The sequence below is a fragment of the Eschrichtius robustus genome, chromosome 1 (assembly GCF_028021215.1).
Source record: "Eschrichtius robustus isolate mEscRob2 chromosome 1, mEscRob2.pri, whole genome shotgun sequence".
Lineage (NCBI taxonomy): Eukaryota > Metazoa > Chordata > Mammalia > Artiodactyla > Eschrichtiidae > Eschrichtius > Eschrichtius robustus.
The window spans coordinates 136,683,570-136,710,635 of NC_090824.1; the positions used below are offsets into that span (position 1 = coordinate 136,683,570).

Here is a 27,066-nt window from a genome sequence, read left to right on the forward strand (position 1 = left end):
CTCAGCCCGCATAGACTCCAGGCCGCCTAAGCGACCATGCCACAGCCCCTCCACCTCGGCAGACCTGTCACCTGTTTCCTGCCTGCAACTAAGCTTGGCTCATCCCCAGAACGTTCCAGGTGTCCCTCCTCCCTGTGCTCACACACCTGCCCTGTCCTGCTGCTCTTGCCTTCCCTGTGTTCTGTCTGCCGCTGCCCCGCTCTAGTCCCTCTGCCCCAGGAAGCCTGGTCTCCCCATCCCAGCTGACCCGAGCTTCTCCTTGCCCCTACCCCATCCTCCCTGACCTCTGCGGCCTGCTCCTGTTGCCCACTGTGAACGTGTCTCCCTGGCAGTTCCCCGGGACCCAGGGCTAGGGTACCTCCCCATCCCCAGCAGACCTGGGACAGACCCGAGCTGGGGCCTCAGTGACAACACTGCAGGTGGGGAGCTCTGCTCTCCTGGACTTCTCCCCTCCTTTGCCTCCTCCGAATTGAGCACTTGGACACGGGTGCAAGGAGGAAAAAGAGCGCTCCTTTATTCCCTGTGGGAAGGACTGCTCGGGAGCAGCCGTTACCTTTCCTGAGGGCAGGCTCTGTCTTGAGGCCCCTGCGAGGCCAGGGCAGGGGTGGGGGCACTGCTGGCCCCGTGGACAGGACAGGTCCAGGCGGGGGCTACTGCCCCTTCTTAAAGCTTCTCCAGGTAGGAGCCAGGGACAAAGCCACGCTGCCCGTTCCGTTGCACTGTCCACCAGCCATCCTCCCCTTCCTGGATGACCTCCAGGATGTCCCCTGCAGAGATGTTCAGCTCGTCGGAATTCTGGGCAGGAGAATGAAAACGCGTCAGGCTGACAGGGGCCTGCTGGGAGGGCCTCTGGTCAGGCGTTCCCCCCACCCCAGGCAGTAAATGCCAGCCTGTCTCCCAGGTGAGCTGTCAGCTGAGACATGCTGGCCTCCTGGGGCTGCAAGACAAGGCCACTCTGGGCTAAGGCAGCCCTGGAGACATAGGGTGTGGGGCGCCTCGTGGGGCTCAGCCTTTTGTCCCCTCTGGTTTGTCATTGTGGGCCTCCCACACACAACCTGGGGCTTCTTCCCCTGCTTCACCTCCCTGCCGCTCCCTTCCCCTCCCTGCTTCAGACGCGGCAACCTAGCAAGTCAGGGGGCAGGTGTGTTTGCCACGCCCCCACCTCTGCTAGCCCTTGTCATACAGGCACACCATCATTCTCCTGGGCTGTCTTCCTCTCCAGGGACCAGGCTTCGGGAGTCGGTGCAGCCCGCCGAGCCCCAAGGAGATGCTTAGCCTCAGTCCCAGTGGATCTGCAGTCCAGCTCTGTACTCCCTCGCCTCAAACTGGGAGCAGATTAGACTCTCTAGGGATCTGGGCACAGCTACCCTGTGGCCCCTTTACTCATCCTCCCCTTGTGGGCTTCAGAAAATCAGCCCCGGCACAGCTGAGGACCTCGTTCCGACCATGGCTTGTTCCGGGCGCCCGTGCTCACGGAGAGCAAGGCCCTCACCCGTGGGTGCAGAGCCTGATCCTCAGATAGCTCCAGGTCCGCCAGCAGCTGCGCGTGCGCACACCTGCCTGTATACCGCGTGCGCTTGTGACCCAGGCCCTCGTTCCGTTCATCAGCTGTCACTCAGCAGGTCCGCACTGGGCCCCTCCCAAAGGCCAGGTGCTGTTCTAAGGGCACCCACCCCAGCCCACTCACAGTGCATGTGCCTACGTGTGAGCACACCCTTGGGCATACTGGTGCCCGCCAAGGAGGGGAGGGCGGGGGCCTCACCTGGGCTGTGTAGTCATAGAGCGCCCTGTAATCCTGGGCTGGCAGGGTGTGGGGTCCTGGCGCCTCCTGCACAGCGATGGCGGCATAGACACTCTCATTCCGATCAGAGGTGGGAGTCAGGGTCTCTGTGGAGGCTGAGAGCAGGGTGAGGCCTGGCACCCGCCCCTTACAAAGAACAGTGGTCCCTGGAGGCCCCCCCGACGTGGAGCTTCCCCAGACTTGGCCCAGCCTCTTCCCAACCCCCAACCTCCCAGCTGTTGGAAGGCCCATCTGTGCCAAGTAGGCATCCTCTCCTTCACCCCAGGTTGACAGTTGTCACCCCCAATTACCCGCAGAAGCTGCTGACGATGTTGTTTTGGGACTTCCATGCAGCAGCCCAGAGAACCTGGGGACAGGGAGGAAAGCAGGTGAGTCGGGGTGGGACAGGGGGAGTAGATGAGGCAGGGAGCCCACAGGGCTCCAGGGCTGGGGTTGGCCCTAGCCTCCAGGCACAGATGTGATTTATGGGGTGCCCCTCACCATGAGGGGTCCCTAAAGAGTGGTCCAGTGGCTCTTCCCCAGCCGCGCTCTCCCAGTCCCTCACCCTGTAGACGTCTTCTCAGTACCTGCTCCCTTCAGGGCCTAACTGGAGGCTCTAAGACCTCTGTGCTTCAGGGCCCAGGCCCTACACCCGCCAGGCCCCTGCTCCAGCCTCCCCCATGGGCAAGGGAGCTGCCCCCTAGAGCTTGGCCCACTCACACCTCGCTAGGACCTTCACCAGCCTGGGCAGCCCAGCCGCTCCCCGACCACACAAAGTGAGGTCCGGGAGGCAGTGCTGGGCTAATTCACCCCTTCCCTCGTGCCTGGCTCAGACCTGGACTGAGCTGGAGTCATGGAAGTTTGTTGAATAAAAGAGAGGAAAAATAAGGCAAGAAGCAAGAGGCAGAGGCAGACACTGGGGTACCTAGTAAGGAGCCGGATGTGGGTGCCCCGAAGCAGACAGTGCTAAGGGCTAAACGAGTAGAGGCTGATGCTACTTCCCCCGCTCAGGAAAGGCTTCCTGGCCTGGTGGGGTCAGGCCAAGTCTGCAAAGACTCAACTTTATCAGGTAGAGACTGGAGTGCAAGGCATTGCCGGTGAATGGGAGAGGAGTGCAAAGGTGCAGATTGTCCAGACAAGAATTTGGGAAGTGAAGTGGACCATTTTGGGGTGTATAGGAGATCAGACTGAAATAGGGACCAGGCCAGACCCCCCAGGGGTCTTGAGTGCCCAGTAAGGGGCTGGGCCCGTAGGAGGCTGCCCTGTAGTGCCAGAGACCTTTCCCAGGGTGGGAGAATCCAGGACCCCTGCCCCCTTGCAGGGTTTGTGGAGCTGAGGGCCCAGAATGGAAACACATAGACAGGCATGCGTGGACTTGGCACACGTGGGAAGGCCTCATGCTAACCTGGGCCCTGCACACTTAGTGCCTATGGCACTCCTGCCCCTGCCAGATAGGGTTAACCCATCACGGCTGAGGCTGGAGAAGCAGAGCTCGTCGAGGCTGTGTGTGCCAGGGTTGTCTACACTTTCGACTCCATTCCTCCCTCCACTCACTTCCTGGCCAGTGGCCCCTGCCCCTCCCCATGGCACTGCCTGGCTTCTGGTCCCCACACGGTGCTCCCTGCCTGTCCCCTCCAGCAGCCAGGCCTCCGCCTCTGGGACCTCTTTCCCTCTTTATCTTTCATCCTCATCAGGCCCCTTTCTGTCCTTTCTTGACACTGCCCCAGGTGAACTCTTCTGTCCCGTTGTTTAAGTGACCACCTGTGTTGGGATCTGGGTCCTCACTGGGAGTGCAGGGAGGTCTGAGTCCCCTAAGATTTTGGAATGATAGCGAGGGTAGGAATGCCCTCCTCCTGGGGTTCTTACTTTCTCAGGGTTCCCGGAGGAGCATGCCGTGGTGCCCACAAGCCTGTGCCTCCCAGGAGCCTTCCTGCAGGGTGGCTCCAGAGGCCTCAGAAATGAGCTGTCCTCAGAGGACCGGGAGCCTGTCACCTCCACCCCACCCACCTCTCAAAGGCAGGGCCTTCTCTGCGCTGTGTTGGAGGGAGAGAGGAGGTCACGGAGGCCTGGGGGTGGGGGTGGGGAGCAGGCACCACGTGAAGTCCATGGATGCTCCTAGATGCGCACAGATGGGGCGCTCAGGGAACTGGCTCCTGGGCAGGGGGGCTCCCTGAGCAGGCCATGGCGCTCCCAGTGGGCTGTCACCGTCGTCACCCAAGGCCTGAACCAAGAGGGTCCTTAGGTCTGAGTCTGCCCCCAACACTCATAGGCCCTGGGCCTAGAGGAGGTGTGTGACTTGTGCAAGTGACATGCTGGGGCCTGACACCAGGACCCTGGCACCTACCACAGCCAGGCCAGGGAAGGGGCCCTGGAAAAACCTGGAGAATTCTCCAAGAGTACTGGCTGTAGGGCCTTCTCCTATGCCCTGATCCCGTGCCAGTGGGAGAGGGTTACCACTGCAGCCTGACCTTCCAAGGCTCCAACCAGGCTAGCAGCAGAGGCCAAGGGGTCAGCCAGCCTGGGGTCTCCGTGGAGCTCTGAGCATAGTCGCTAGTGAATAAGGGGGCTGTGATTATTTAATGCCTAGGTCCCCTCGGGCTGAGGGTGTCATGAGATTAGATTGAACCTGTCTTGTCCCCGAAGAGTGCCCAGCACCTAAACCCTGCACCAGGCACACAATAGATGCCCAATAAATACGTGTGGAAGAGCCAGTTGCAGGAGGAGAGGCTGGCCTTCCTTCCTGGCAGCCCCCGTTCCCCACCCCCGGCCCCACCCTCTGTATCCCGTCTGGCTGGCATCCAGCAGGCGGCTCACCTCTTTATCATGCCACAGGACGGCTGAACGCCAGGGCTGCTGGACAACGGGGCAACCTCCCGATCATAGTAGTTCTGGTAGGGCACCGGAGCTGCAGGCAGCAAGCGCATGAGGCCCAGGGTGGCAAGGGCAGGGCAGGCAGGACCTGTGCCACTCGACACCCCATCCTCTCCCCATCCGGAGACCCAGACTGGGGCCCCACCTTCCCATCCTTGCCCTGGCCACCCTGGTGCTTGAGGAGGGGGCCCGCTCCCTTCCTAGATCTCACTGTGGGTACCACCAAGACCGAATAGTCTAGACTCAAGATTTAGTGGTACCAAGCAGGCTGGAGCAGGTGCTCCAGAGAGGCTTCCTGCCTCTGTCCCTATCCTCACCTCCCCCACCAGTGTCAGTGTTCTTAAGCTCTGCTCATCCTCTATCGCGGATGAGGCGGCAGGCTAAGGACCCAACCAGAGGACTGCACTGTCCCTGACCCCTTCCCCGGGCCTGGCCAAGGCTTCTCCACCCAGAAGGGAGCTGTGAGCCACCCCAGTTCTGTCCTGGCAGTTGAGGCTCAGAGAGCCTGGGCCAGGCCTAGGGAAGGCGGGCCTGGACCCAGAGGCTGTGCTGCCTATAGGTGGGCCTCACCTGGGGGCTCAGTGCCCGTGCTCTTGGCCTGGATGAAGCTGTCTATGTCGGCGTCCACGCTGCAGCCTTCTAGCGTCACTCGCACCTCTTCGTAGAGCTGGGGGCGGGGAAAAGCAGAGGCTGAGGGGCCAGGCCTCACCTCCATGCCCGCATTGTCAAGCCTGCCCCCACTTCGGGTCTGAACTCTGACCAGGGGCCTTGAGGTGTAACTGCCCCAGGCCTGCCTGAGGGGTTAGAGCCCTGGCTGACAGCTTCTCCTGTTTCCGGAACACCTACTGTGCACAAGTTTCTTTGCAAGGGATTTACCCCACTCCTGTTCTCTGAGGTGGACACTACTTCCTCATTTTACAGATGAGGAAATTCAGAGGAGAGTGACTTGCCCAAGGTCACAAAGCAGGAATTCAGTGTGCTGGGCTTTGGATCCGGTATGAGAGGATTCAGAGCCCACACTCCTTCCTCCGCTACAAGGAGGTCACCAGGTGGGCTCAAGTCATTCGGGGAGAAAACCCCCAAAACTCCTCACGCCATGGGCAGAAGGGGTTAGGCAAGTAACAGCAGCGGGCATCAGGGAGTCAGGGCTGCCATGAGAGAGGGAGCTTATGGCTCTAGGACTGCAAGGCCCCTGGCAAGGGAGGTGGCGGCCCCTCTCTGCTGAGGAGGACCCACCCAGCCCACCGGGCATGTAGAGCTCAGTAAGGGGGAACCAGGACACCCTGGAGATGTCTGGAGACAGAAGAGGGACTGGACCTTGGCTCCTGCAAGCGCCAGGCCTGGAGCAGGGCAACGGAGGGTCCCCCAGCCTCTCTGCAAACCTCTGAGGTGCTGTGTCCACCTCCCTTCCCCATCCCAGCAGAGGGAGCATGTGCTCTGTGGCTCTGATAGCAGAGCCAAGGCCTTGGAGCAGGGGTGAGCAGAGAGGGCAGATGCCAGGGTAACCACAAAGCCCAGTCTGCAGGCAGAGAGGCTGTGGCCCTTTGTGGTACTGAGCTCCCTGTCCTCGGGGCCTGGGGGCAGCTGCTCAGCACCGGGGTCGGAGACCCCTGAGGCCAGAGACCCGTGAGGCCAGGGCTCGGACCACAGAGGACTAGGTATCTGCTGACAGGCTCAGGTGGACCTGGGTGCGCTGTTGCTAGGAGGCTGCCCTCTCCTCACGCCCCCTTCCCACTCCCTACCCCTCCCTGCCCTCAGCCCCCACCTCGTCATCCTTGACGCACTGCATGGAGAGCTGGTTGCAGTGCACCCACAGGGCGTTGCGGAGGATGGTCAGCCGGTCAAACTCTTGCAGCTGAAAGGCCTGGGGGAGAAGCGGGGGTGCTGCTGCAGGGCTGGGCCAGGCCAGGCCCCACTCAGCTCAGCTGGGGCTGACCAGCCAGACCCCTTCTGCTGAAGCCAAGACGAAAGGAAAGTCTCTTCCTGGGGGTCCCCACCCCCACCTCTGTGCCAGCTCCTGAGGCTTCTGGGAATGGAAGTTGAACTGCCTGTGGGCTTCCTGCCCTGTCCTTCCTCCAGGCCCCACCATACCCCTGGGGAGTGTCTTAAGAGGAGCCCTGGACCCTGAATCCTGAGGCCTGTCTCCCAGGCCCTGCTCATCAGCAGAGCCCAGGGAAGCTATGGGTTTTGTCTGAGCCTCAGTTTCGGCTTCAGCCAAAAGGGGTGAAGGATGCCTGCCTGCAAAAGGGGACCCAGAGCACAAAGCCAGGCGGTGAGCTCCCTGGGGGCAGGGACTCAGCACAGGGCCTGTGGAGTGAGTGGATGAGTGAAGGAGCGAAGGAATGATGCCTTTCCCCCACCGCTGCCTCATTTCCCCCCGTGAAGCGGCTAGAGCAGGGACGGGCGTCTTTCCCATTTTGTAGCTGGGGAAACAGGCTCCATGCCGCGAGTGTCTCTCACCTCACAGGTGGCCCGGTGCTCCTGCTCCCACTCGCCCCGCACCTTCTCCAGCTGCTCGATGTTCTGCCTGTATACTCGCTCTGGAAGCACAGGCAGTGCTCAGGGAGGCCAGCGGCCTAGACACCCTCCCACAGCTCACCCCTTTGCTCCTGCAGTGCCCCTGCCCGGAGTGCCCTCCTCCTCCTCAGAGAGACCTGCCCTGGCTGCTGGTGCTACATCTGAATGCTCATAAGGGCCACCCACTCTGGTACTGCCCTTAGGGTGACGCTCAGCTCCCCCTGTGGTCCAGCTGCCTGGGGCCGGAGCAGAGCCTCATACACCCAAGGTCAGAATCTGGGCCTCTCACCATCCCCAGGTCCCACCGTCTCACTTTCCAGATGGGAAACTGAGGCTCAGAGAGGGCAGCCCTGGAGGAGGGGTGAAGGGGAGCATTGGGAGCTATTGGGCTAGGAAGCCAGCAGGCTTGGACCATGACCTCTGTCCCCCCAGCCAAGGGAGCAGCTGGGTCCTGGGAAAGGCAGTGCTAGCAGAAGGGAGAGCCTTCCCAGGGGAAGGGAGCAACGGTAAGCCCTCTGTCCTAGGAGTTGTGTCAGCAGAGATAAGGGGTGTTGGGGTCTTCTGGCATCAGGAGAAGGGTAGAGGAGACAGAAGCCCAGAGAAGGCTCTGATGTGTTTCAGTGTATGTAAGAGAGAGAGAGGTGTGTGCGATGAGTGGGCCTGTCTCCCTTGATTGTGGCTGTGAAAGTCCTGGGCCCTGGAGCCAGATGGCTTGCGTTCAAATACAGTTACCACCACTTATTGGCTGTGTGACCTTGGGCAAGTTAATTAACCTCTCTGTGCCACAGTTTCCTGGTCTGTTAAAAAAAGGGGATAGTAATAGTGACCACCTCGCAGGATTGTTGTGAGTGTTAGTTAAAACATGCAAAGCACCAAGAACAGTCTTGGCAAATGTGAGAAAACGAATGTTTTTGTTTTACTTGCATAAGTTTGGAAATGAGAGTGATGAGCGTGACCGTGTCGCCAGGGTGAAGGAAGTGTGCTGTGGGGGAAGGAATGTCCAAGCCACTCCACCCCCTAAGCTGAGGAGGTGGGCTAGCCACGTACCTGCCTCCATGGCTGAGTCCTTGCACTGCTTGGCTTTGTTCTGGCTCTGAGGAGACAGAGGGAAAGCAGCACTGAGGCCCCGCCCCTGGGAACCCCCCAGCCCAGCCCTTGGGCTCCGAGCCTCCCTGGGCAACCCTGAAGGGACTCTGTCACCCCCTCCCTGGCCACGCAGGGGGACACTCAGGAGCCAACTGGGGGCAAGTTCCATCATTAACTCCAGCCTCACCCTACAAAGGCCCACAGCCTGGTTCCAGTAAAAAAGGAATAAAACAGAAACCTGCACTTCATGCAGGTACATGTGAAAACTAGAATGTTGAGAACTAGAGGGAGAAATGTAGACCAGGGGCTGGGCCCTGGGGCCCCACGCCCACTGCTGAACCCACTGGCTGAGGCTGGGGCTCTGTCCCTGACTTGCTGCCACCAACTCACCTGCAGACCCCTGCCCTCTCTGGGCCTCAGCTTTCCTGTCTGTGCAATGGGCAAAATGTGTTCTTGAGCCCTGGCATCTCTGACACTCCCACCCTGGCCAAGAGGCCAGAGCAGTCAAGAGCTTGGGTTCTGGACAACCTGGGTTTGGGTGCTTTCTCTGTTTCTGCCTGGCCCTCAGACCTTGAACAAGTCACTTACCATCTCTGGGCCTGTTTCCTCTCTGTGACATGGGCCTACTGAGCCCTTCTCCAAAGGGTTGTGTGAGGGTTAGCATCTGCTCTCATTGCCCTGTGAGCTCTGGGCCAGGGCTGCAGTGGGCCTGCTCTGAGGAATGGGTCCTTGGGTGCAGCCTGGAGATGGCAAAGGGGATCAAGCTGACTCTGTCTATCTAGACCCTGAGATTCTAGGAAACCCATCTCACAGATGGAGGGATGAAGGTTCAGAGCGAGGTGAGCAGCCAGGATATCCCAGATGCAGACCTTGCCTTGGAGTGTCTGTGGCACCCCTTCCCTCTCTCCCCACCCTGCCCCAGCCCTGTGACACCACATGGCCTCCGTGGCTCCACGCACCTTCTCCACCTGCTTCTGTTGACCATTGGTGCTAATGCGCTCGAAGGCCTGCTCGGCGTCGTCTGCATCTCGGCACTTCTGCTCATATGTCTTCTTGGACTGGGGGGTGTGGAGGGGCGTGACTTGGGGGCCCCAGAGTGAGGCTCCTGAGCCCAACCTCCCTTCTCCCTGTTGGGGGCTGTGGATGGGTTGGGGGCCTCCTCACCAGGGACAAGGATTTGGGGATCCAGAACGGAGATGGAGAAGGGAGTCTTGTTCCCAGGCCCCTTCCCAGTGGGGACAATGTAGCCCTGCCCACAGCCCCGGCCTCTTCAGAGGTGTGGTCACATCAAACCGCCAGCAGGGCCCTGAAAATGCCATGCATCATCACGATGCCAGCCTCTGCACACGTGGTGGAGCTATTTTTCTCCTTACTCAGTGAACTAGGAGACACAGCTCAGGGGTCCCTTCTCCCTCTGCCCCTGGAGTCCCCAGCGGACAGCCTGGATGACCCTGTAGACCACTGTCTGGGACTGGCTGCTTGCCCATCAGTCAGGAGCCCCCCAAGGTCAGGGCCTGGGCCAATCTGCATGGCACCCTGGGAGCAAGTGCAACACCAAGAACCCGACAGGCCGCTGTGCCTGTTGCTGGATGGAGGCCTGAGGCAAGCCCTGTCCCAGTCCAGGGCTCCTGGGATCCACACCCTGACCCCTGCCAGCCCTCCAGGCCTAAGACCCTGGCACTCACCTCCATGGCCTTCTTGTGGAGCAACAGCTTGCTCTTCTGGACACGGTCCATGATGGCCTCATACTGCAGGGGACATGAGGCTCTGAGCTTGGGGCCGTGGCCTCAGGACACTCCCTTAGGCCAAGAGGACAGGGTGTCCTTGGGATGAGGCCCAGCATCCCTTCCTGGCTCTGAAGGGGGTGGTGACAAGATGCCCTCCCTCTCCCTCAGCCTGCTCTTTCACAACTACTGCTCAGAACAGAAAGCTAGAGGAGCCCGGGGCATGGATACACATGGTGTATCCTCTCCCTGCAGACCCCAGCCAGGACTTGGTCTCTAGCCCGGGAATATCCAACCTACCTACATGCACATGCGCACACACACACATGCTGTCCTTCACTCACAAGCCTCTGTACCTACTCAAAGCCATCATACCCTGTGTACACACGCTGGCACACACACACACACACACACAGTTGCACACACACAGAAGTAAACGTTAACAGGCCCCCATGCTCCCACCTGCATACACAAGGCCTTCACAGAGCAACCTCAGACACCACTCACAAGTACACATACGCACACTCTCCCATGTCCGCCACACACAGCCATGGGCCCTGTGTACACACCCCAGACTTGGTCATGGTCACACGCTGGTGCACACGGGGCCCCTGCACCTCCACCTCGCCTCCCAGGCTCCTTGTACAGATGGAGAGGATGGAACTTGGCCTGGACAGAGATTGGCTATAAGGATAATTGGAAATGAAACACCTCTCGTGTTGGGGCTGGAGCCGGTTTGTGCCTGGGGTCTCAGTGGGGCCGGTGCCAGCGGGGAGACCTCAAGAAGCCACCTGGCCACACACAGACACACTGAAACACATGCACATGCTCACAGGTGTGCAGAGGTGTATGCACGTTCTCCTGGGTGCACACCCACGTCCATACATGCACACACATGTGCATACACACCCAGGCAGCCTTCCCCGCACACTACATCATGGCTGTCCTTCGCTTGTGGGAGGCCTGATCACACCGTGGAACTGTCCCTCTGTCCAGAACAGCTTTTTCAGACATCACAGCCGCACTGGCCACAGGAAAGCTCAAAACAGCCATCCTGGGGCCTCGCTGTCACAGTAGATGCTCTGCAAGCAAGTCCCAGCTCAGAGAGGTCGCCTGCTGCAGCTCCTTAAGGCTGGGCCAACTTCTGAGGCTGGCTTGGAGGACCCATTGTCTGCTCAGGAGCCCAAATTTAGAATCCTGAAAGCCTGAGGCCCCAGCTGGCCAGATGGGCAGACAGGGAGTACAGCCACGCTGAATGTCTGTGGCCAGAGCTACTAATCGGAGCCAGCACCCTGCCTGTGAAGACTGCAAGGGGCCTAGTTCTGGGCTGGGTCCCCCAAAGCTTGGGAGGTGGACATAAGTGTCCCATCCCGCACGAGGGAAACTGAGGCACAGAGAGGGTAAGTGGCTTGGCCAGGACACCCAGTCCCGGCCTGGCCCCAGCCATGAACTGTTGCCTTCTTTCCCTTCACAGCTCAGTTGTGTGGAATTTTCCATTTTCAGTTCTTTGGACAGTTTACAATGATGCTTCCTCTCCAAGCAAGAAGTGCTCCTGTGCCCTGGCCTCTCCCACCCTGTCCAAGGCACCAACCACGCTCATCACTAAGGCCCTGAGAGGCTGATCATGTGTCCGTACCTGCCTCCCCAGAGGGCCACGTGCTTAGCCCGTCAGAGAGTCTCAGGCTTGGGAGGGTGCCCTGGGACACAGGGGTCACCAAGCCCACCTCCCATCCAACCTCTGCAGCTTCCCTGACAGGTAGCCTCCAGCCTCTGTTTGTATACCTCCCATGATGGGGACCTCACTTCCTCTCCATGCAATCCCTCCATCTAGGGACAGCCACACCCTACAGATGGGTGAACAGTACCTTTGGATGCTGAGGTAGGCTCGGCAGCCCCCACTCCCCACAAGCTCTGTCTGTTCCCCTCAGCCTCAGGCAGCCCTGCAGAGTGGCTGCAGTGACTGACACCCAAGTCTTCCTTTCTCCCAGGTAAACAGCCCTGATCCTTGGGCTCAGGACCAGTTTCTGGTGACTCCCCAACTTAGATTGCCTCCTTTGGATACCCCCAAGCTGTCATGGACCCTCTATAGCCTGTTGTAGTAGGATGATCAAAAAGGCCAAGGTCTTTCCCTCTTCCTGGCCTGAGACAGCTCAGGGGGAAGACCCCCAGTGGGGCTTTCAGGCCCGAGAGCTGGGCCCTGGTCCCAGTACCAGGCGTCTGTCCACAGACCCCTCTCCTCCTTCAAATCACCATCACCCGCAAGCCTGGGGTGCTGCCCATCGGGAGAGCCCGTCCCCTACTGCCTCCACAGCGACAACAGCCACCGCCCACTCGAGGCCCATCCCCACGCCCCCTTACCTTCCTCCTCTGCTCCTTCTGCCTCTCACGAAACTCCTCCAGGCTCCGCAACTCCTCGCGCAGGGCCAGGGCCAGCTGGATGTGGGAGCTGCCCACATTCTCCATTTCTGGGGGCAGAGTAAGGACGGTGGTCCCCAGTGTCAGACCTGGGGGGGCCCAACCACTCACATATTCGCCCCTGCCTGGGCCAGCCCACCCCAACCCCACAGCTCATCTCTGTCACCCCCAAGTCCTCCACCAGCCTCGACTCCTGGCCAGCGTCCATCCATCCCCACCGGTGGGGGATCTGGTGTTCCCGGAAGGTCCTGTCACCCCGCAGCCTGGCGTGGCGAGCAGGCGGGACTTACGCTGCTTCAGAGAGTCAAAGGAGGCCCTCAGGGAGCTGCAAAACAGAAAGACCAGGGTCAGCAGGAGGACAGTGCAGGGGAACCTGAAGTCCTGGCTGGGCCCGGGGACTTTTATTTTGGTGGGAGGGCCCTGGCTCACTCACACACGCGACCTAGACCCTGGGGACCCTCTAGCCAGACCATGACATTCCACTCAGAACTCAAGCTGGGATTTCTGGAATGCAAAGCTCTCTCTTTGGAAGTTACAAAGCAATCAAACCTCCCACTGTGGCAGAATGCTCTTGGCTTCTGCACATCTTCAGGGCCCTCCCTCGAAGCAGGAGAGGGTGGGGTTCAGACCTGGCAGGTGGCCTGAGGACATTTTGGAGGGGGCTGTGGGGGAAGAGGGGGACAAGCAGGGCAGAGGTGATCGAGGGGAGAGATGTAGGGGCCTTAGGACAGGATGAATAGGATGTACAGGTGAGGACAGCGAGAAACTGAGGGGCTCCCTGGTCCCTGGCTAGGTGGATGGTGGTGACATCTCTGAGAGGGGCCCAGGAAGGAAAATGGGGAGTTACTTTCGGGTGCACTAAGCTTGGGGTGCCTGAGAAAACCCAGTAGGAGGAGTCAGGAGGCACCAGGTGGCCAGTCTGAAGCAGACATGCAGACACTGCCCACTCCAGAGAGGGCACCAAGGAGAAAGGGAAGGGAAGGGGCTGGCTGGGCATAGGAGGTGTGAGGGGGTGATGCCCAAGGGTAGGGTTGCCAGATGGAGCAAATAAAAATACAGACCACTCAGTTAAGTTCAAATTTCAGATAAACAACAAATAGTTTTTGAATGTAAACATGCCCCATGTAATATTTGGAACACACTTAAATTTTAAAAATATTTGTTGTCTATCTGAAATTTAAGGGGGCATTCTATATTTTATCTGGCAGTCCTGCCAGGGGGCTGTCTCCCAGAGCTACAAACAGAGTTGAGATCTGAGCAAAGATGTCGGAGCCCACTCAGGGCCCAGTCTTGTCTGCTGCTGATGGGTAAGGGGCACCACGAGTGGCCCTTGGGTCAGAACAGGACTGACGGTAAAGTGCCTCTCCCCAGCCCATCAGCTCTCAGGGGCAGGGGCCTCTCAGAGGAGTGAGCTCACCCTCCTGGCAGAGGAGGGAGGTGACTTGGAATCCCAGGCTAGGAACCTGGGTAGGGGCTTCCTGCTCTGGACTCCCAGGTGCGTTAGAAGCAGACCCTGGAGCCAGACGGCCTGAGTTCAATCCAAGCTCTGCCACTCACTCTCTGTATGACCTTGGGCAAGTTACCTAGCCTCTCTGGGCCTCAGTTTCCCCTTCTGTAAAATGGGGATAATAGCACAAACAGAATGGTTATGAGGATTAAATGAATGTATATGTATAAAGCACCTCTGACCTGGTGCAAAGCAGATGCTTTACAAGGGTTGCTGTTGTGTCACCCTCCCCTGAGCCCACTACTGCACACCCTGACCTGGGGGTCCCCCAGGCCTCTTAACCTGACCTGAGCTGTACCTCCAAAATGCCCCAGCTAAGAGCTTACTGCATGCCTCCTCTTATCAGAAACCCCCACTGGATTTGCCTTCAGGTAGGGGGTCCCCTTGAGGCAGCCCCATAGATTGGGCTCCTTTCCCCCCCCCCCCCACTCCCTGCAGCCCTGTGGGTACCAAGACTCCAAGTGCACAGAGACGGTGTGTGGAGGTTGCAGATTGGCCCTGAAGTGAGGCTTGTCTACCTCAAGGGTAAAATTCTCTGCCTGTGTTTATGGCCCCTTAACTCCCCCCTCACCAGGACGCCTGAGGAGCCACAGTCAATCGAGGCCAATAGGGAAACTGAGGCCCGAGCGTGGCCAGGCTTGCTGGGGTCACATGCAGGCAGCGGCGAGGATCCTGTTGCTGGCCGCATCCTGCTGCAGCCCATCCAGCCTCTCTGCGGAGCAGCGCGCCCGCCCACTGGTGGCCATATGGCCACATGACACCCAGTGAGACAGCCCTGCCCACCCGCCTGCATTTCCCCACAATCCTTGCAAGGCAGGCTTCACAGGGGGGCTCCCTCCTCCCATGGGGACAGTTAGGGAAACTGAGGCCATGGAGGAGCAGCAGACCAGCAGCAGCAGCATCACCTGGGAGTTTGTTAGAAACGCAGGTTTCAGGCTCCACCCCAGTCCTCCTGAAGCAGAAGCTTGGAAGAGGGGCCCAGCACACTGTGTTTGAACAAATCTCCAGGCGCTGCTGATGTACGTTCAGATGCTGGCCTAAATTACATAATCCTCACAACTCTGCCAGGCAGGGAGGGTACCATCATTATCCGCATTTTACAGATGAGAAAAACAAGGGTCAGAGAGGTAAAGAAACTGGCCGTGGCCACACAAGTGGAGAGAGCTGGAGCCTTCTGCTTCTCACCAGAGGAAGGAAGGGGCGATTGCCATGGTGACCCCATCTGCCCTGGTGGGGGGTGGAGAGGTCAGGACCCTTCTCTGACAGAACTGACACCTTGCCAGCGGTTACACCTCCTTCTCACACACTCGTCTCCTGCCTCAGTCTCCCCGTCCATGGTTAGAGCCTCTCCAGGTCCAGTATGGCCACTTCTCCATGCCCCATCATGACCCACAGCATGACCACACCCTGCCCAGACCCCTCCCACAGGCTGGGGCTTGCACACCCACTGCCTGGTCCTCAGCTCCTTTTAGACTTAACATCTCACAGACACCTCAGACTCAGAGTGTCCGAAACTGGACTCATTGCCCTACAAACCTGCTCCTCCTGCAGGGCTCCCTTCTCAGCAAAGGCACCACCGTCTACCAGGTTATGCACACCAGAAACCTACCAGCGCCCTTGGCTCCACCCTCCTCCCCCTCCGTTACCTTCTTCTTCACTTCCCAAATCTCCTATCGGTCCACCTCTCACTGCCGCCACCCTAGCCCCTGCCCCATCACCTCCAACCCTCCAGCTTCACTTCTCACCTGTTATCCCTGTTCTTTGGCCACCTACCAGTTCCTTCTATATGCCATGTTCCTTCTTGCGCAGGGCCTTTGCACATGCTAGTTCCCTATGTGCGGCATCTTTGCCTGGCTTCCTCTTCTGTCCCTTCGGAGCACTTGTTCCTATTGTCATCTTGGGTTGATACCTTGAGTGTCTGTCACAGCACTGAACTGTGAGGCCACTGAACAGCGGCAATGCCTGGTTCTCCTCCCCATTGTCCCTAGGATTACAGCCCAGAGCGATAAGTTCCAAGGCCTTTCTCAACTCCAAACCACTCAGGGAAACCATGACCAAGATTTCCCAGAGCTCTCCTCTACCGTGTCTCCATCACATGTCAAGGATGGGGACCCCTTGCAGGCCTCTGACCTCTGTTATCAGTCACCGGTGTCCTCATGCGTAACTCATCCCATTGCCCTTTTCAACCCGGCTCTCAGGACACTCAGCCTGGAATTCTGTTCCAAACAGTCTGAATTTCCAGTGTAAATGTCTCCTTCTGTACTTCTGTACCACCATGTGACACGCACCATCTCGTGGTCCCTGCTTTGCCATCCCACCCCCTGCGCACCTGCCAGCCGGGAGGCTCCTGCCTCCCAGCTCACAGGAGATGGGCCTCTTGCTCCCCTTGCTGGAGGCTGGGCCTGAGTGAGCTGACCTCAGAGGAGCCCTGATGGGAACAGGGCCCGCCTCTGTCCCTCCAATATCCTCAGTGATACCTTCATGCTCTGAGCTCAGAGGAAGAGAGATCATGAACAAAACCCCCTCTCTTTTGACAGGAAAACACAGCGTTTTAGGCTGTGACAAGTGGGGTGAAGCAGGGACGAGAGGGTGTGAGAACTCAGGTGGGGGCCGTTCTTGCTCGCGGTTACTGCAAAGGGGCTCGCAGGAAGCTGCCCCCAGCCCTGCCTCAATTCCCCTTTATTTCCTGAACCCCTGCCCCATGCAGCTTCTGCAGCTTGTGGCACTCAGCACCCTATGTGGCGCAGGATGAACAAGAGTGGGGGGAGGTGACAGCTTTCTGGGGGAGGCGGTATTTCAGCTAGACCTCGCAGGGGAGAAATGAGGGCAACAGCCAGAGCAAAGGCCCCAAGGCTGGAAGGAGAGTCAAGGTGAACTTTCTGTAAGGGCTGGATGTGTGGTTTAGATGTTATGGATAAGCCCCCTGCACCCACCTAGCGCTTCTTTAAGATGCATTGAAAGGGCCTGTGGGGGTCCCTCGAGTTGGGGACCAGGTCTTATTTGTGTGTCCCCCGTTGCCACTGCCCAGCACATGCTTGCTGAGTTAATGTGTGAAGGAGGAGAATGCTAAAAGTCACTTGAAGGTGGGAGTAACCTCGTTTTAATATATGTGGCTGAGTCTCCGGCCTTCTGACCAGTCTGAGGTCAGGGGATGACACACAAATGCTCTATTTCAGGCAGCAGGGGTGGGGAGGCTGGCCTGCTCCGCCCTCTCAGCTCTCGCTGGGCTATTTCTGGGGTCACTTCACCCCTTGGCTTTTGTCCTCCTCGTTCGCCCCATCCAGCCTATGCACCCCCAGCCCTCCGCCCACCCTCGCAGGGGCTGAGAATGAGCATCCCATGGGACACAGGGGCCTTGGCCACGGGGAGGCAGGGGGCTCCCGCTGACCAGGAGGCGGGCCCTGGAGGATGGGCTGCCGGTCCCCACACGGAGCGGCCAGGCCAGCTTTGCCAGGTGCCAACCCCACACCCCCCCACAAGCCTCCACGGCGACAAGGAAGCAACCCATGTTGTCATGGTTGCCACTCACCCTACCCACAAAGAGCCCTCCACGTTGGTGTGGGATGGGGCAACCTGGTCTAAGCCAAGACCCTGACAGGCAGGCAAGGCCAGAGTGCCTGGGAGAGCTTCCTGGAGGAGGTGGGGCATGAGAGGGCCCTTGGAGTGAAGTTCTGATGCAAAGGACTGGGGACGAGAGTGAAGTTACCCTCAGTGTGCTAGACCCTGGCTTCAGAACAGTGAGGCCCTTTATTTTACTTCATTTTAAAAATTCTGAATCCCTCCCAACTCAGCCTAGGGCATGGCACATAGTAGGTGCTCCATACATGATTGGATGGATGATGGATGCTTGGCCCACAGTTAAAGAAAGGAATGACTTAATGGTGTCACCAACCCTAGTACACGCCTTGCGGATCAACAGCAGTAATTGTTAAGCACCTACTGTGCAGAGTCAGCTGAGCTGGGAGCTGCAAGGGGCACAGCCCTACGGGAAGCAGCAGGTGAGCTGGGATGGTCTGACTCCTGCCTCCTGCCTCCTGACTCTCTGGTTCTGAATGTGCCCTGAGCTTTCCCACCTCCAGCCTTTGTCCGTGGCGGTCCTCTGTCAGGAAGGTGCCTTCCCCTCCTCTCCACCTCTCCCAGGAGGTGCCCTCTGCTCTGCCCTGCTCCTCTGGCCACCCCAGCTCGATGGGGGAACTCGGGGCAGTGCTGGTATGCATGCACTGCTCCCAGCCTGCTCTGGAACCCGTGTGGCTGTGCAGCGGGGCCCCTGTGGGTTTTGTTCCTGCCTCTCCTTCTGCTGGTTAGGCTGAGCCTTAGGGCCTGGCCCTCCCGGCCCAGGCACCAGCTCCTCCTTGGTAGGCAGCAAGGTGGACCCTGACTCTCCTCCCTTCCCTGGCCTGGGGCCCCACCCTGGTGCTCCCACCTTGGATGGAAGCTGTGCCTCTAGGGCCAGGGCCAGGGCCAGGGCCAGGGAGGGGCTGGGCCTCAGAGGAAATGGTCTAGGCTGGCCAGGCAGGCTCCTCAGTGTTAAACTAAACCGGGTGACCCCAATTTATCTTACTTATGGAGGGGCCCATGAGATCCTAAAGACCCCTGCTGTTTATCGAGCGTCGCTGTGGCTTGGCGCTCTCTGCTTGACATTGTGACTGTCCAGAGCAACTCTTGGGAGTGATTGTCCCCTTTCACTGCTGAGGACCCAGGGCTCAGAGAGGGGGAGTGACCACCCCAGGGTCACACAGCATATAGGGCGGGGCAGACCTTGACCCCCTAGGCTTCCTATAACCACGCAGGCAATCAGGGCTGCCCACAACCTCACCCTGGCCACTTCTGTGCACCTCTCCACCCTTCCCACTGCCCACCTGGCTCCATTCCCACTTTATTCTCTTCATTGGTGGCTTCGCCTTCCTTATTTTAAGTCCCCCGTGACTCACAGCCCCCCGCGTGTGCCTCACGCAGTCCACCTCCAGCCTGACCTCCCACCGTGGCCCTGCCTGGAGCACCCTCTCCACTTCCCCCCGGAGGTCTCCTCTCTTGTTGGGAAAGTTCTCCTTTTCCAGCAGGCCTGGGAGGGCAGGAGGTGGGCAGGGACTCCCCCTGGGTCATGCTCCCTTGATTCCACCCCCTGCCTGGAAGACAAAGAAGGTCCCCACAGACTTCCGTTCGTTCCTCACCATGTCCTGAGCCCTCCTCGGCACTCAGCCGGTATTCAGCCTCGGCCCTGCCATCTTTATCTGCTCAACAGCCCACTGGAGTGGACAGATGAGAACCAAATTCAGAGAGGTTGAGTGACTTGCCCACAGTCACACAGCTCACAAAGGTCAAGCGGGGACTAGGGCTCCTGCATTCGTACTCCTGGAGCTGCTGTTCACACTTCGTGGTCCAACGCAGGACGCTTGGGCCTTGAGCATTCATCTCCCCTGGCTCACACCACTTTTCAACCTTCCTCTAGCCCTCTCCAAGCTTTCCCTGACTCCAGGTTGGAAGCAGGGACCAGCCAGGGTTGCCTATGTCTTTAGGAGACTTAGAGCGTGTTGTTTATTCAGACACTCAAATGAGGGGACCCGGTTCCGGGCTTTGCAGCTGACAGGGTCCAGGGCCACTTTCCTTGGGCAGAGCCAGACACTTACGGGCCTGACCCCTGTGGGAGCAGGGGCAGGGGGCAGGGGTTGCTATGGCAGCCGCAGGCTGGGTGAGGTCTTGCGGCTCCAGGGTAGGAGGAGCCCTACCAGACTTGGAGTCCAGGGTCCTGTCTGCCCCTCAGCCTGGCTCGGTCCTCACCCAGCGGGGAGAGTCCACACGTCCCGAGGCAGCCCCCTCCGCTCCACTGTTATAAAGTTCTCCTTAGCTGCCCTCCAATCGTCACTCTCTCTCCATCTGCGTCCCCGCCTGACACTCCGCACACAGAGGCCCAGGCCCCAGGGCCAGAGAGGCCCAGCGGCTTCACAGCAGCAAGTGCCCTTACTGCCTCCCCTCCCAGCCAGGCCTGAGCCAGCCCTGGACTCACATACTCCTCTGAGGAAGGTTGTACTGTCGTCTGCTCACTGATGAGGTAACGGAGGCACAGAGTGTCAGTGACCCCCCCCCACCAAGGTCCCAGGGCTGACGGGTGAGGAGCTGGCACCCCCGCCTGTGGCCACACGTCCCTCCTGGAAGCCTGAGCCGAGCCAATGCTGCGGGGTCTGCGGCAGCCAGTGGGGTCCTGTCACCTCCCCTCAGGGCTCTCAGGACTTGGATGGAGGCCGCCCAGAGGGTGCGGGCTGTGCTGCAGGCACCTGAGGACAGATGACCTCACCCCCTGCCCAGGGCCTCCCTGGTGCCCAGACTGCTGGCTTTTTTCCCACACGCAGAACCTGACCTCGCCCAGAATGCCTGACTCCCAAGAGAGATGCCCTCCAGGTACCCTACCCTGGGAGCCATCCAGACCCTCGCCAGCCCTCCCCAGTCCACCCCACACGGGGAAGCCCTAAACCCTGTGGAAAGTGCCTGGCGAAGCAGGAGGGGCCCTCTTACTTGATCTCTGTCTGGCCGCCTGCCTTCCGGGCGATCTGCACCAGGTCCTTCCCATACCGCTCCTCTGCTTGGGCCCTGCAATGACAACCCCTGGGCGCTGCATCTCCTCCACTTCCGCCGCCCGCAGCTCAGGCTCTGCCGGCGGCGGCAGGAGGACCTGACGGTCCACCCGCTCTGGGGGTTGGCTGGCCGGCGGGCTCCTCCTTGAGAAGGTTAAGCCTCCAGCCCTTCGTCTAAATAAGTGTTGGCTAAATTCAAGAACAACTGGAGGAATATCAGATTATTTGCCCACTTTGGGGAGGCCCAGGTCGGGAGAAACAGGAGAGTCGCGCTCCTGACTTCTTAGAGCGGTGGGGGGGGGGGGGGGGGCGCCCAGCCGGCAGCTCGGCCGGGATGGGGACTCGGCCACTTCCCAGGGGCTGGGGGGAGGGGCTCACCTCTGCCTCAGCAGCTCCTCCACGTCCTTGCACGTCTTCCTGCCATCCAGCAGCCGCTGCAGCAGCACCTCGTAGCCCGTGTGGGCCGTGAAGTCCCTGCACTGGAACACAGGACAGAGGGACGTGTGAGGGCCACAGCCGGGCTGCGTGGGTCGGGGGAACGCAGACTGCAGCCTGGTGAGGACCCTGCTGACCTCCTCCAGCCTGGCCTCCCCGTCTGCCCCACTCTGCCCTATCCAAGAACGAGCTCTTGGGATTCAGGGCCTGGCTTTGAGACAGGTTGGGACCTGGGCCCCCTTGCTGCAGTGCTGCAGTGCTGGCACCTGGACACACCTCTCCTCAAGCTACAAAATACAAAGAAATTATATGGGACTAAAAATAACGGCGTGCATGTGCATTTGGGGCAAATTCTGGACCAAAAGATACAAAAGACCCAAGAAACCTCAACTGCCACTTCTGAAGAGCCGGGGGAGCAAAAGCAGTGGGTCGGGAGCAAAAGCTCGTTGCATGCAACACCAGCTAAGGGGCGGGCAGACCACCTAAGCCACCCCTCCAGCCCGACCCCTGGACACACCCCTACCCTCACCCCGTATAAAGAACAAGTTCTCCCCCCTTGAGCGAGCGGGCAAACAAGGGAAACTGTTGTTTGTTCTCGCTCCCCCCTGCTGCAATAGGGGCCCCAATAAAGCCTTGCCTGAACTTCTTGTCTGGCCTCTGATCAATTTCTATTGATTAAGGAGGCCAAGAAACCTGGTCGGTAACAGCTTCACACAGGCACACAGTAGGTCCCCCATCTGTGGAGGTACCAGGTGTAGGTGAGCCCCTCGTGGATCAGAGCTCATAGTCAGGACACAGCAACTCTAGTCTAAGACAGCCATGGGAAGGGTCCCCACCAAGGCTCCGTGATGACAGCCTTACGGGGTGCCCAACACTGCTCACTCCTGTCACCTTCTCAATTAGCCTCTTTATCTCAGGGGTCCAAGTGAGAAAACTGAGGCACAGATGGGTGAAGTGTACTCAGGGTGACACAGCTTGAAAGCAGCAGGTGTGGCATTGAACCCAGGCTGTCTTATTCGGGTCCGTGCCCTTCACCCCTGCACTCTAGAGCCTCTGCAGAGACAAGAGCAATTGCTGTTCCCTGATCATCTGCTGTGTACCAGATGCCACGCCGGGCTCCTGCACCCATCTGCTGAGGTGGGCCTTGAGGGTCAGGGCTAGGGCACATCCTAGCACACACTTAGGACACACCTAGCACCCCAGGACACCCAGCACACCCTAGGTCCGCCTCTTAGCCAGGATGGTGGGGAGAGGGCCATCTTGGAGAATTCTCAGGACACAGCTGCCTCTCTGCCACCCATCCTGCTGTTGATCTGACTCTCACCCCTGGAGTGGGTTCTGAGCTGCTGGTGTAGGAAGTTGGGGGCGGGAGGTAGTACTTGAGGAGAAGGTGTTTTTCTTCAAGGTCTAAGGAGAATCAAACGTGGTAGAGAAGGGCAGAGATGCCATAAATTGCCCCAGATGGCCCCGTGCCAGGCCCAGCCCACCTTCAGCAAACTCAGAATAAGGGAATCTGCAGGCCTGTAGGATGGTTAGGATGCCAAGCTCATACCCTCCTCCATAAGCAGCACTAGAAATTCCTGAGACCCAGGTTCAGCTGCCCACTGGGTGACAAGCAGCAGGCCTGGGCCTTGGCTGACTACTCAGAACCCCAGCAGGAGGAAGTCAACCCCCCAACCCCTGCAGGCCTGTCCACTGCAATGTCCAGGCTGGTGTGCACCAGGCTTCCATTTCTGTAGCTTTCACGGGCCACTTGCCTACTAACCAGGCAGCAGACCACGGCTTCCTGCCCCTCAGCCTCTGTCCTCCCTCCAGACCCCCAGGACTAAAGCCTGTGGCAGCCAGGGGGGAAAATGGATCTGCCCTCCCCCTCAAGAGGGTCACTCTGAGCTGGACACCAGTATTCAGGGCCAAATTCCATAGACCACCAGAACTGGGAAGCATCTTGTCCAGTGCCCCTCAGTCCTTGGGGAAACTGAGGCCCAGAGAAGGGAAGGACCTGCCTGAGGTCCTACAGGCGGAGGCAGGACAAGGATTTGGACTTGCAGGGCACCTGCTGTTACTCCCCGATGCCTCTGGGAGGGGGGCCTGAGCAGGGAGACGCTGAGCAAGCCCAGCCCTGCAGCGGACGCTCTGCTCTTCCCTCCCAGCCCCATGCCTGGCTCCCACTCCCCAGGGAAACCCCACTGTCCTTACTGAGACCCCCAGAGTGGAAAGAGAAGCAAAAGCAAACCTACATTGGCCATTCTAGAGGAGGTGGCAGGCAGAGGGGTCCTGCAGGCTGGGTCCTCAGGAGCTCAAGCCCCCAAAGCACTGCAGGCTTGAGAGTCTGGTCCAGCCCCTGCTCAGAGCACACTGGTGCCGGCAGGGGCTTTGGCCAAGTGAACCACCGTCACAAGTGACTAGACTGTTCCAAGGAAGTGCCTGACTCCCTGGGGCCTGCTCCCTGCCAGCCTGTACCCCTCCTCCACCCCACCACTGCCTCTTCCTCCAGGGCTTCTGACTCATGGCTCAGAGTTGGGCACAGCCGGACTCAGGAAACTGCTGAGGAAATGAACTAACCAATCATTCAATCACTTAATCAATCAGTCCTGCAGGCTTACTGTCTAAGGTCCAGCACCAGAGTCACCTCCTCCAGGGGGCCCATCCTGGCCTTTCCTCCCTGCACCTACCCAGCTCCACCCTCTTGGTGTCCAGGGCTCCCTGTCAGGGCCCTTGTTGACAGTCTCAGGCTGCCATTTCCACAGTGCAGAAGCTACCAGAAGACAGGGCCTCCCATCTCCTTCTGTCTACCTGCAGCCTCTGTCACCTGAGACCTGCCTGTGGCCTTGCCCTCTGTGAAATTGCTCTTTATTGAGTCCACTTGCCACACACCATACCAAGAATATCACAGCTGTTTTCTTATTGAAAACACCACACACCCAGGGAGGTAAGGACGGTGATGAGGAGGAAAAGAGGGGAAGTGACTGCCCGAGGTTCCTCAGCTGGTAAAGATCAGAATCTGGGATGTGAACCCAGGTCAGCTTGTTCCCAAACTCACATACCGACATCAGTCATTCAATAGACTGATTCATTCAATAGTCATTCATTCAATAGTCGAGCAACTCTTTTACATTTTGAAACATCAAAAAATGATTAAAAAAAAAAAACTTTTGAAAATGATTTCCCAAATTCTCTCTGCCTCAAACCAAAGCTGTGTTTCCATCTGTCATTCAGTTACCATGGATTCACAGAGGCCAGCTCTGTGCCCAGGCTGGGTCAGAGGAACGCCGCCCTGGAGAAGGGCCGGGCTGGCTCTGCAGACAAGCTGCTGAGAGCTGGCAAGCGGCCGGAGGCCCCACCCTCACCATGTGGCACTAGGGCGATCCACCCCAGGGGAGGGCGCCAGGTGGCAGGCAGGTGCGGTCCCCTCTTTTGGGAGACTTCCCTCAAGCCAGATGTGGGAACCCAGGCCTTGCCGCCCGCACTGTGTGGCCATTCTGGGCCTCCCTTTCTCTGCAGAGGGATCAGATCGGGGCTGCAGGAGGAGGTGCTCAGGACAACTCTGGCAGGAGGAAGCATAGTCCTACCTCAGCCTGAAGGCAGCGTGCGGGAGGCCTGGGTGCCGGGCTGTGCTCAGGGGCGGCCCACCTGCTCCCTTCTCTGGGTGGCTCTGGCTGTAAGCCACGGTCCAGGCCCACCAGCTGGCCCCGGCCCTGCCATGCCCCCACTGGCCTTTGTACACACTGCCACTTCCTCCTTTTTACACCCATACAATGCTTGGTGGCTGCATGGGCTAGGCCACAGAGACCAGGGTGCCAAGCAAGACACTTCCCTTCTCAGGACCTGGTTTCCTCATGGAGGAAGTGAGGGCAGAGGCCAACCTCTCCTGGCCCTGATAGCCCACCCTCTAGGGCACAGCCTTATCAGGGCAGATTGGCCGCCCAGTCAGGGAGGGGGCCCGGGCTTGGCCTGAGAGATTGGACAGAGTTCAGCAGACCAGATACGGGTTCACACCCCACCCTGTGGTCCTGGTCATTCTCAGCCTCTACTTCCCTCCCTGTAAAAAGAAGCCTAATTGTTCCCACCACCTAGGTTTGATCTGAGAAGCCACTGACATAATGTACACAGATGAGAATAGTAAATGCAAGGTCAGAGGTTGCCCTGAGCCGGGATTACCCCCATTTTACAGATGAGGAAAATGGAACCCAGAAAGGTTACCTAATCTGCTCAGGGGCCCTGAAGGGCACAGCAGGGATTTGAACCCAGCTCTCCCAGACCAGATCTTGGCTCATTCCCTCAACTCTCTGCAAAGCCCCAGGCTCAGTGGCTGTTCAGCAAGTGGCAGCTCCCCACGCCCTACCCTGTCCCTGCCTGCCTCTCACCCCCGCACCAGACAGAACCCAGATGCGCCAGGCTGGAAAAAACAAGTTATCTCCCTACCACACACCCTCCCCCATCAGAGGGTCCATTTAAAAGGCTGCAGAAGCCTTTTCAAATGTTTCCTTACGTGGAATTCCAGAATATAAAGTCCCTCAGAGGACAGCTAAACCTCTAACCTTAGAGGGAGAGGCCTGGGTTTTGGTACCAGGTCTGATCTGCCAGGAAGAAGCTGGGTAGTCTTAGTAAAGTCCCTTGCCCTCTCTGGGGCCTCCTGACTGTGAAACAGGTTTAGGGAGAGGAAGTGACCTTCAATTGCCCTTCCAGCAGAGAGGCTGCTGTCTGTCTGCTGGCTTTTGGAAGCCATGGCAACCATGGCTGCCTCTTACCTAGAGAAGTCAGAAGTCTGGGGTGGGCTGGAGCTGCCTGAGGGGAGTGAGGCCTGGGGAGGGAGCAGTTGGGAACTGGCGTCATGTGTTTCCTGGGAACCAAGTGGAGGCCGGGAAGGTGGCTGGGAAGAGCTGCCTGTAGTAAGCCTCTGCCGGTGAGAAATGCCTGACAGCGAGGGAAGAGCCCCCGAAAGAAGCTGCGTGGAGTGGACGGTGGGGAGCAGCTGGGAGGGGTCAGACGTGGACAGCTGCAGGGGACGGAGCGGGATACGCCAGGTCACCAAAGAACCCGCCGAGGCAGCCAGGAGAGGAAGAGCTGACCTGTGTGCATTTGCTACCCGCCGCACCGGCTACAGCAGCACCAGGGAAATAAGACACTTCACCCCTTTAGAGCTTCCAAGCCCGCGCCCCACGCCGTCTGTGGAGACACAGAAGCAGCAGGCAGTGGAGGTGGCAGAACACGGCAAGTGCAGAGACGACCTGCTCTCTGTCCCCAGCATCGGCTTCCAGTCACGGGCCAAGAGGGGAGACTGGGAAGCTTTCAAGTGAACAAGAGTGAGATTTTGATATGTGGTGGAAATGGAGGGAGTTAGACCTGAAAAGGACTAGAAACGCTCTAACACGTGCCCAGGGTAGAGGAAGGGAGAGCTACCAGTGGCTTTGGAAGGTGGAAGGAAAAACATTAAGTTTCCTGCTTGCACCCTACCAAGTTCAGAAACCATTCTGTAAAATGCTAGCCATGCTTGTCAAAAACCTTTCTAATAACTGACGTCCTCTTGGGTTGCTAGGTGCTCTCTCTCTCTCTCTCTCTCTCTATATATATATATATATACATATATATATATTTTTTTTTGACTGCACTGCACGGCATGCAGAACTTCCCCAACCAGGGATTGAACCTGCGCCCCCTGCAGCGGAAGCATGGAATCTTAACCACTGGACCTCCAGGGTAGCCCTATACATTTTTTCTAACATTTTTCTTTCTTTCCTTCTTTTTTTTAAAAAATCACATTTTACTAGTGAAGAGGAGACAGAACAGGGAGACTGGACTTACTCCCTTCATCTCAGGAAGCCCTGGAAACCACGGACTGCGATTTTGAACACGGGTACAGGCCGCATGGTGCCCGGGCTGCTTTGCCCTCTCCCTTCACTGCAGTTTAACAGTTTTCTGCGGCCAAGGTGCCTACCGTGGCTGGTTTATTAACTAGTCCACTGTTGCTTGTCTGCTGTGGGCTGAGAAACCAAACCACTGGGATTGTCAGCACACCTGAGGTAGTAAGCACTGAACTCTGGAGAAGGCAGCCCCCTGAAGGCAGAACGTGGGTCTGTTTGCCTACTGGGTCCTGGTGCCCAGGTCTGCACAGCAACACTCAGCAAATACACTGGACAAAGGCTGAGGAAGCGTCTTAGGGAG

The 27,066-nt window shown here is 58.7% G+C and overlaps 1 protein-coding gene across 1 annotated transcript in view; it reads right to left on the bottom strand.

Annotated features, from left to right (window-relative positions):
* Window positions 1-663: 663 nt before the first annotated feature.
* Window positions 664-27,066, bottom strand: part of PSTPIP1 (proline-serine-threonine phosphatase interacting protein 1) — a 42,296-nt gene continuing 15,893 nt past the window's right edge. The window contains exons 3-16 of the mRNA XM_068542160.1: window positions 20,848-20,948; window positions 20,411-20,485; window positions 12,684-12,718; window positions 12,337-12,443; window positions 9,940-10,002; window positions 9,214-9,312; window positions 8,216-8,261; window positions 7,112-7,191; window positions 6,417-6,515; window positions 5,222-5,318; window positions 4,595-4,685; window positions 2,092-2,147; window positions 1,763-1,896; window positions 664-795 (exon numbers count right to left, since the gene is read on the bottom strand). Coding sequence (XP_068398261.1) covers window positions 664-795; window positions 1,763-1,896; window positions 2,092-2,147; window positions 4,595-4,685; window positions 5,222-5,318; window positions 6,417-6,515; window positions 7,112-7,191; window positions 8,216-8,261; window positions 9,214-9,312; window positions 9,940-10,002; window positions 12,337-12,443; window positions 12,684-12,718; window positions 20,411-20,485; window positions 20,848-20,948 — 1,215 coding nt within the window. The remainder of the gene's footprint in view (window positions 796-1,762; window positions 1,897-2,091; window positions 2,148-4,594; window positions 4,686-5,221; window positions 5,319-6,416; window positions 6,516-7,111; window positions 7,192-8,215; window positions 8,262-9,213; window positions 9,313-9,939; window positions 10,003-12,336; window positions 12,444-12,683; window positions 12,719-20,410; window positions 20,486-20,847; window positions 20,949-27,066) is intronic.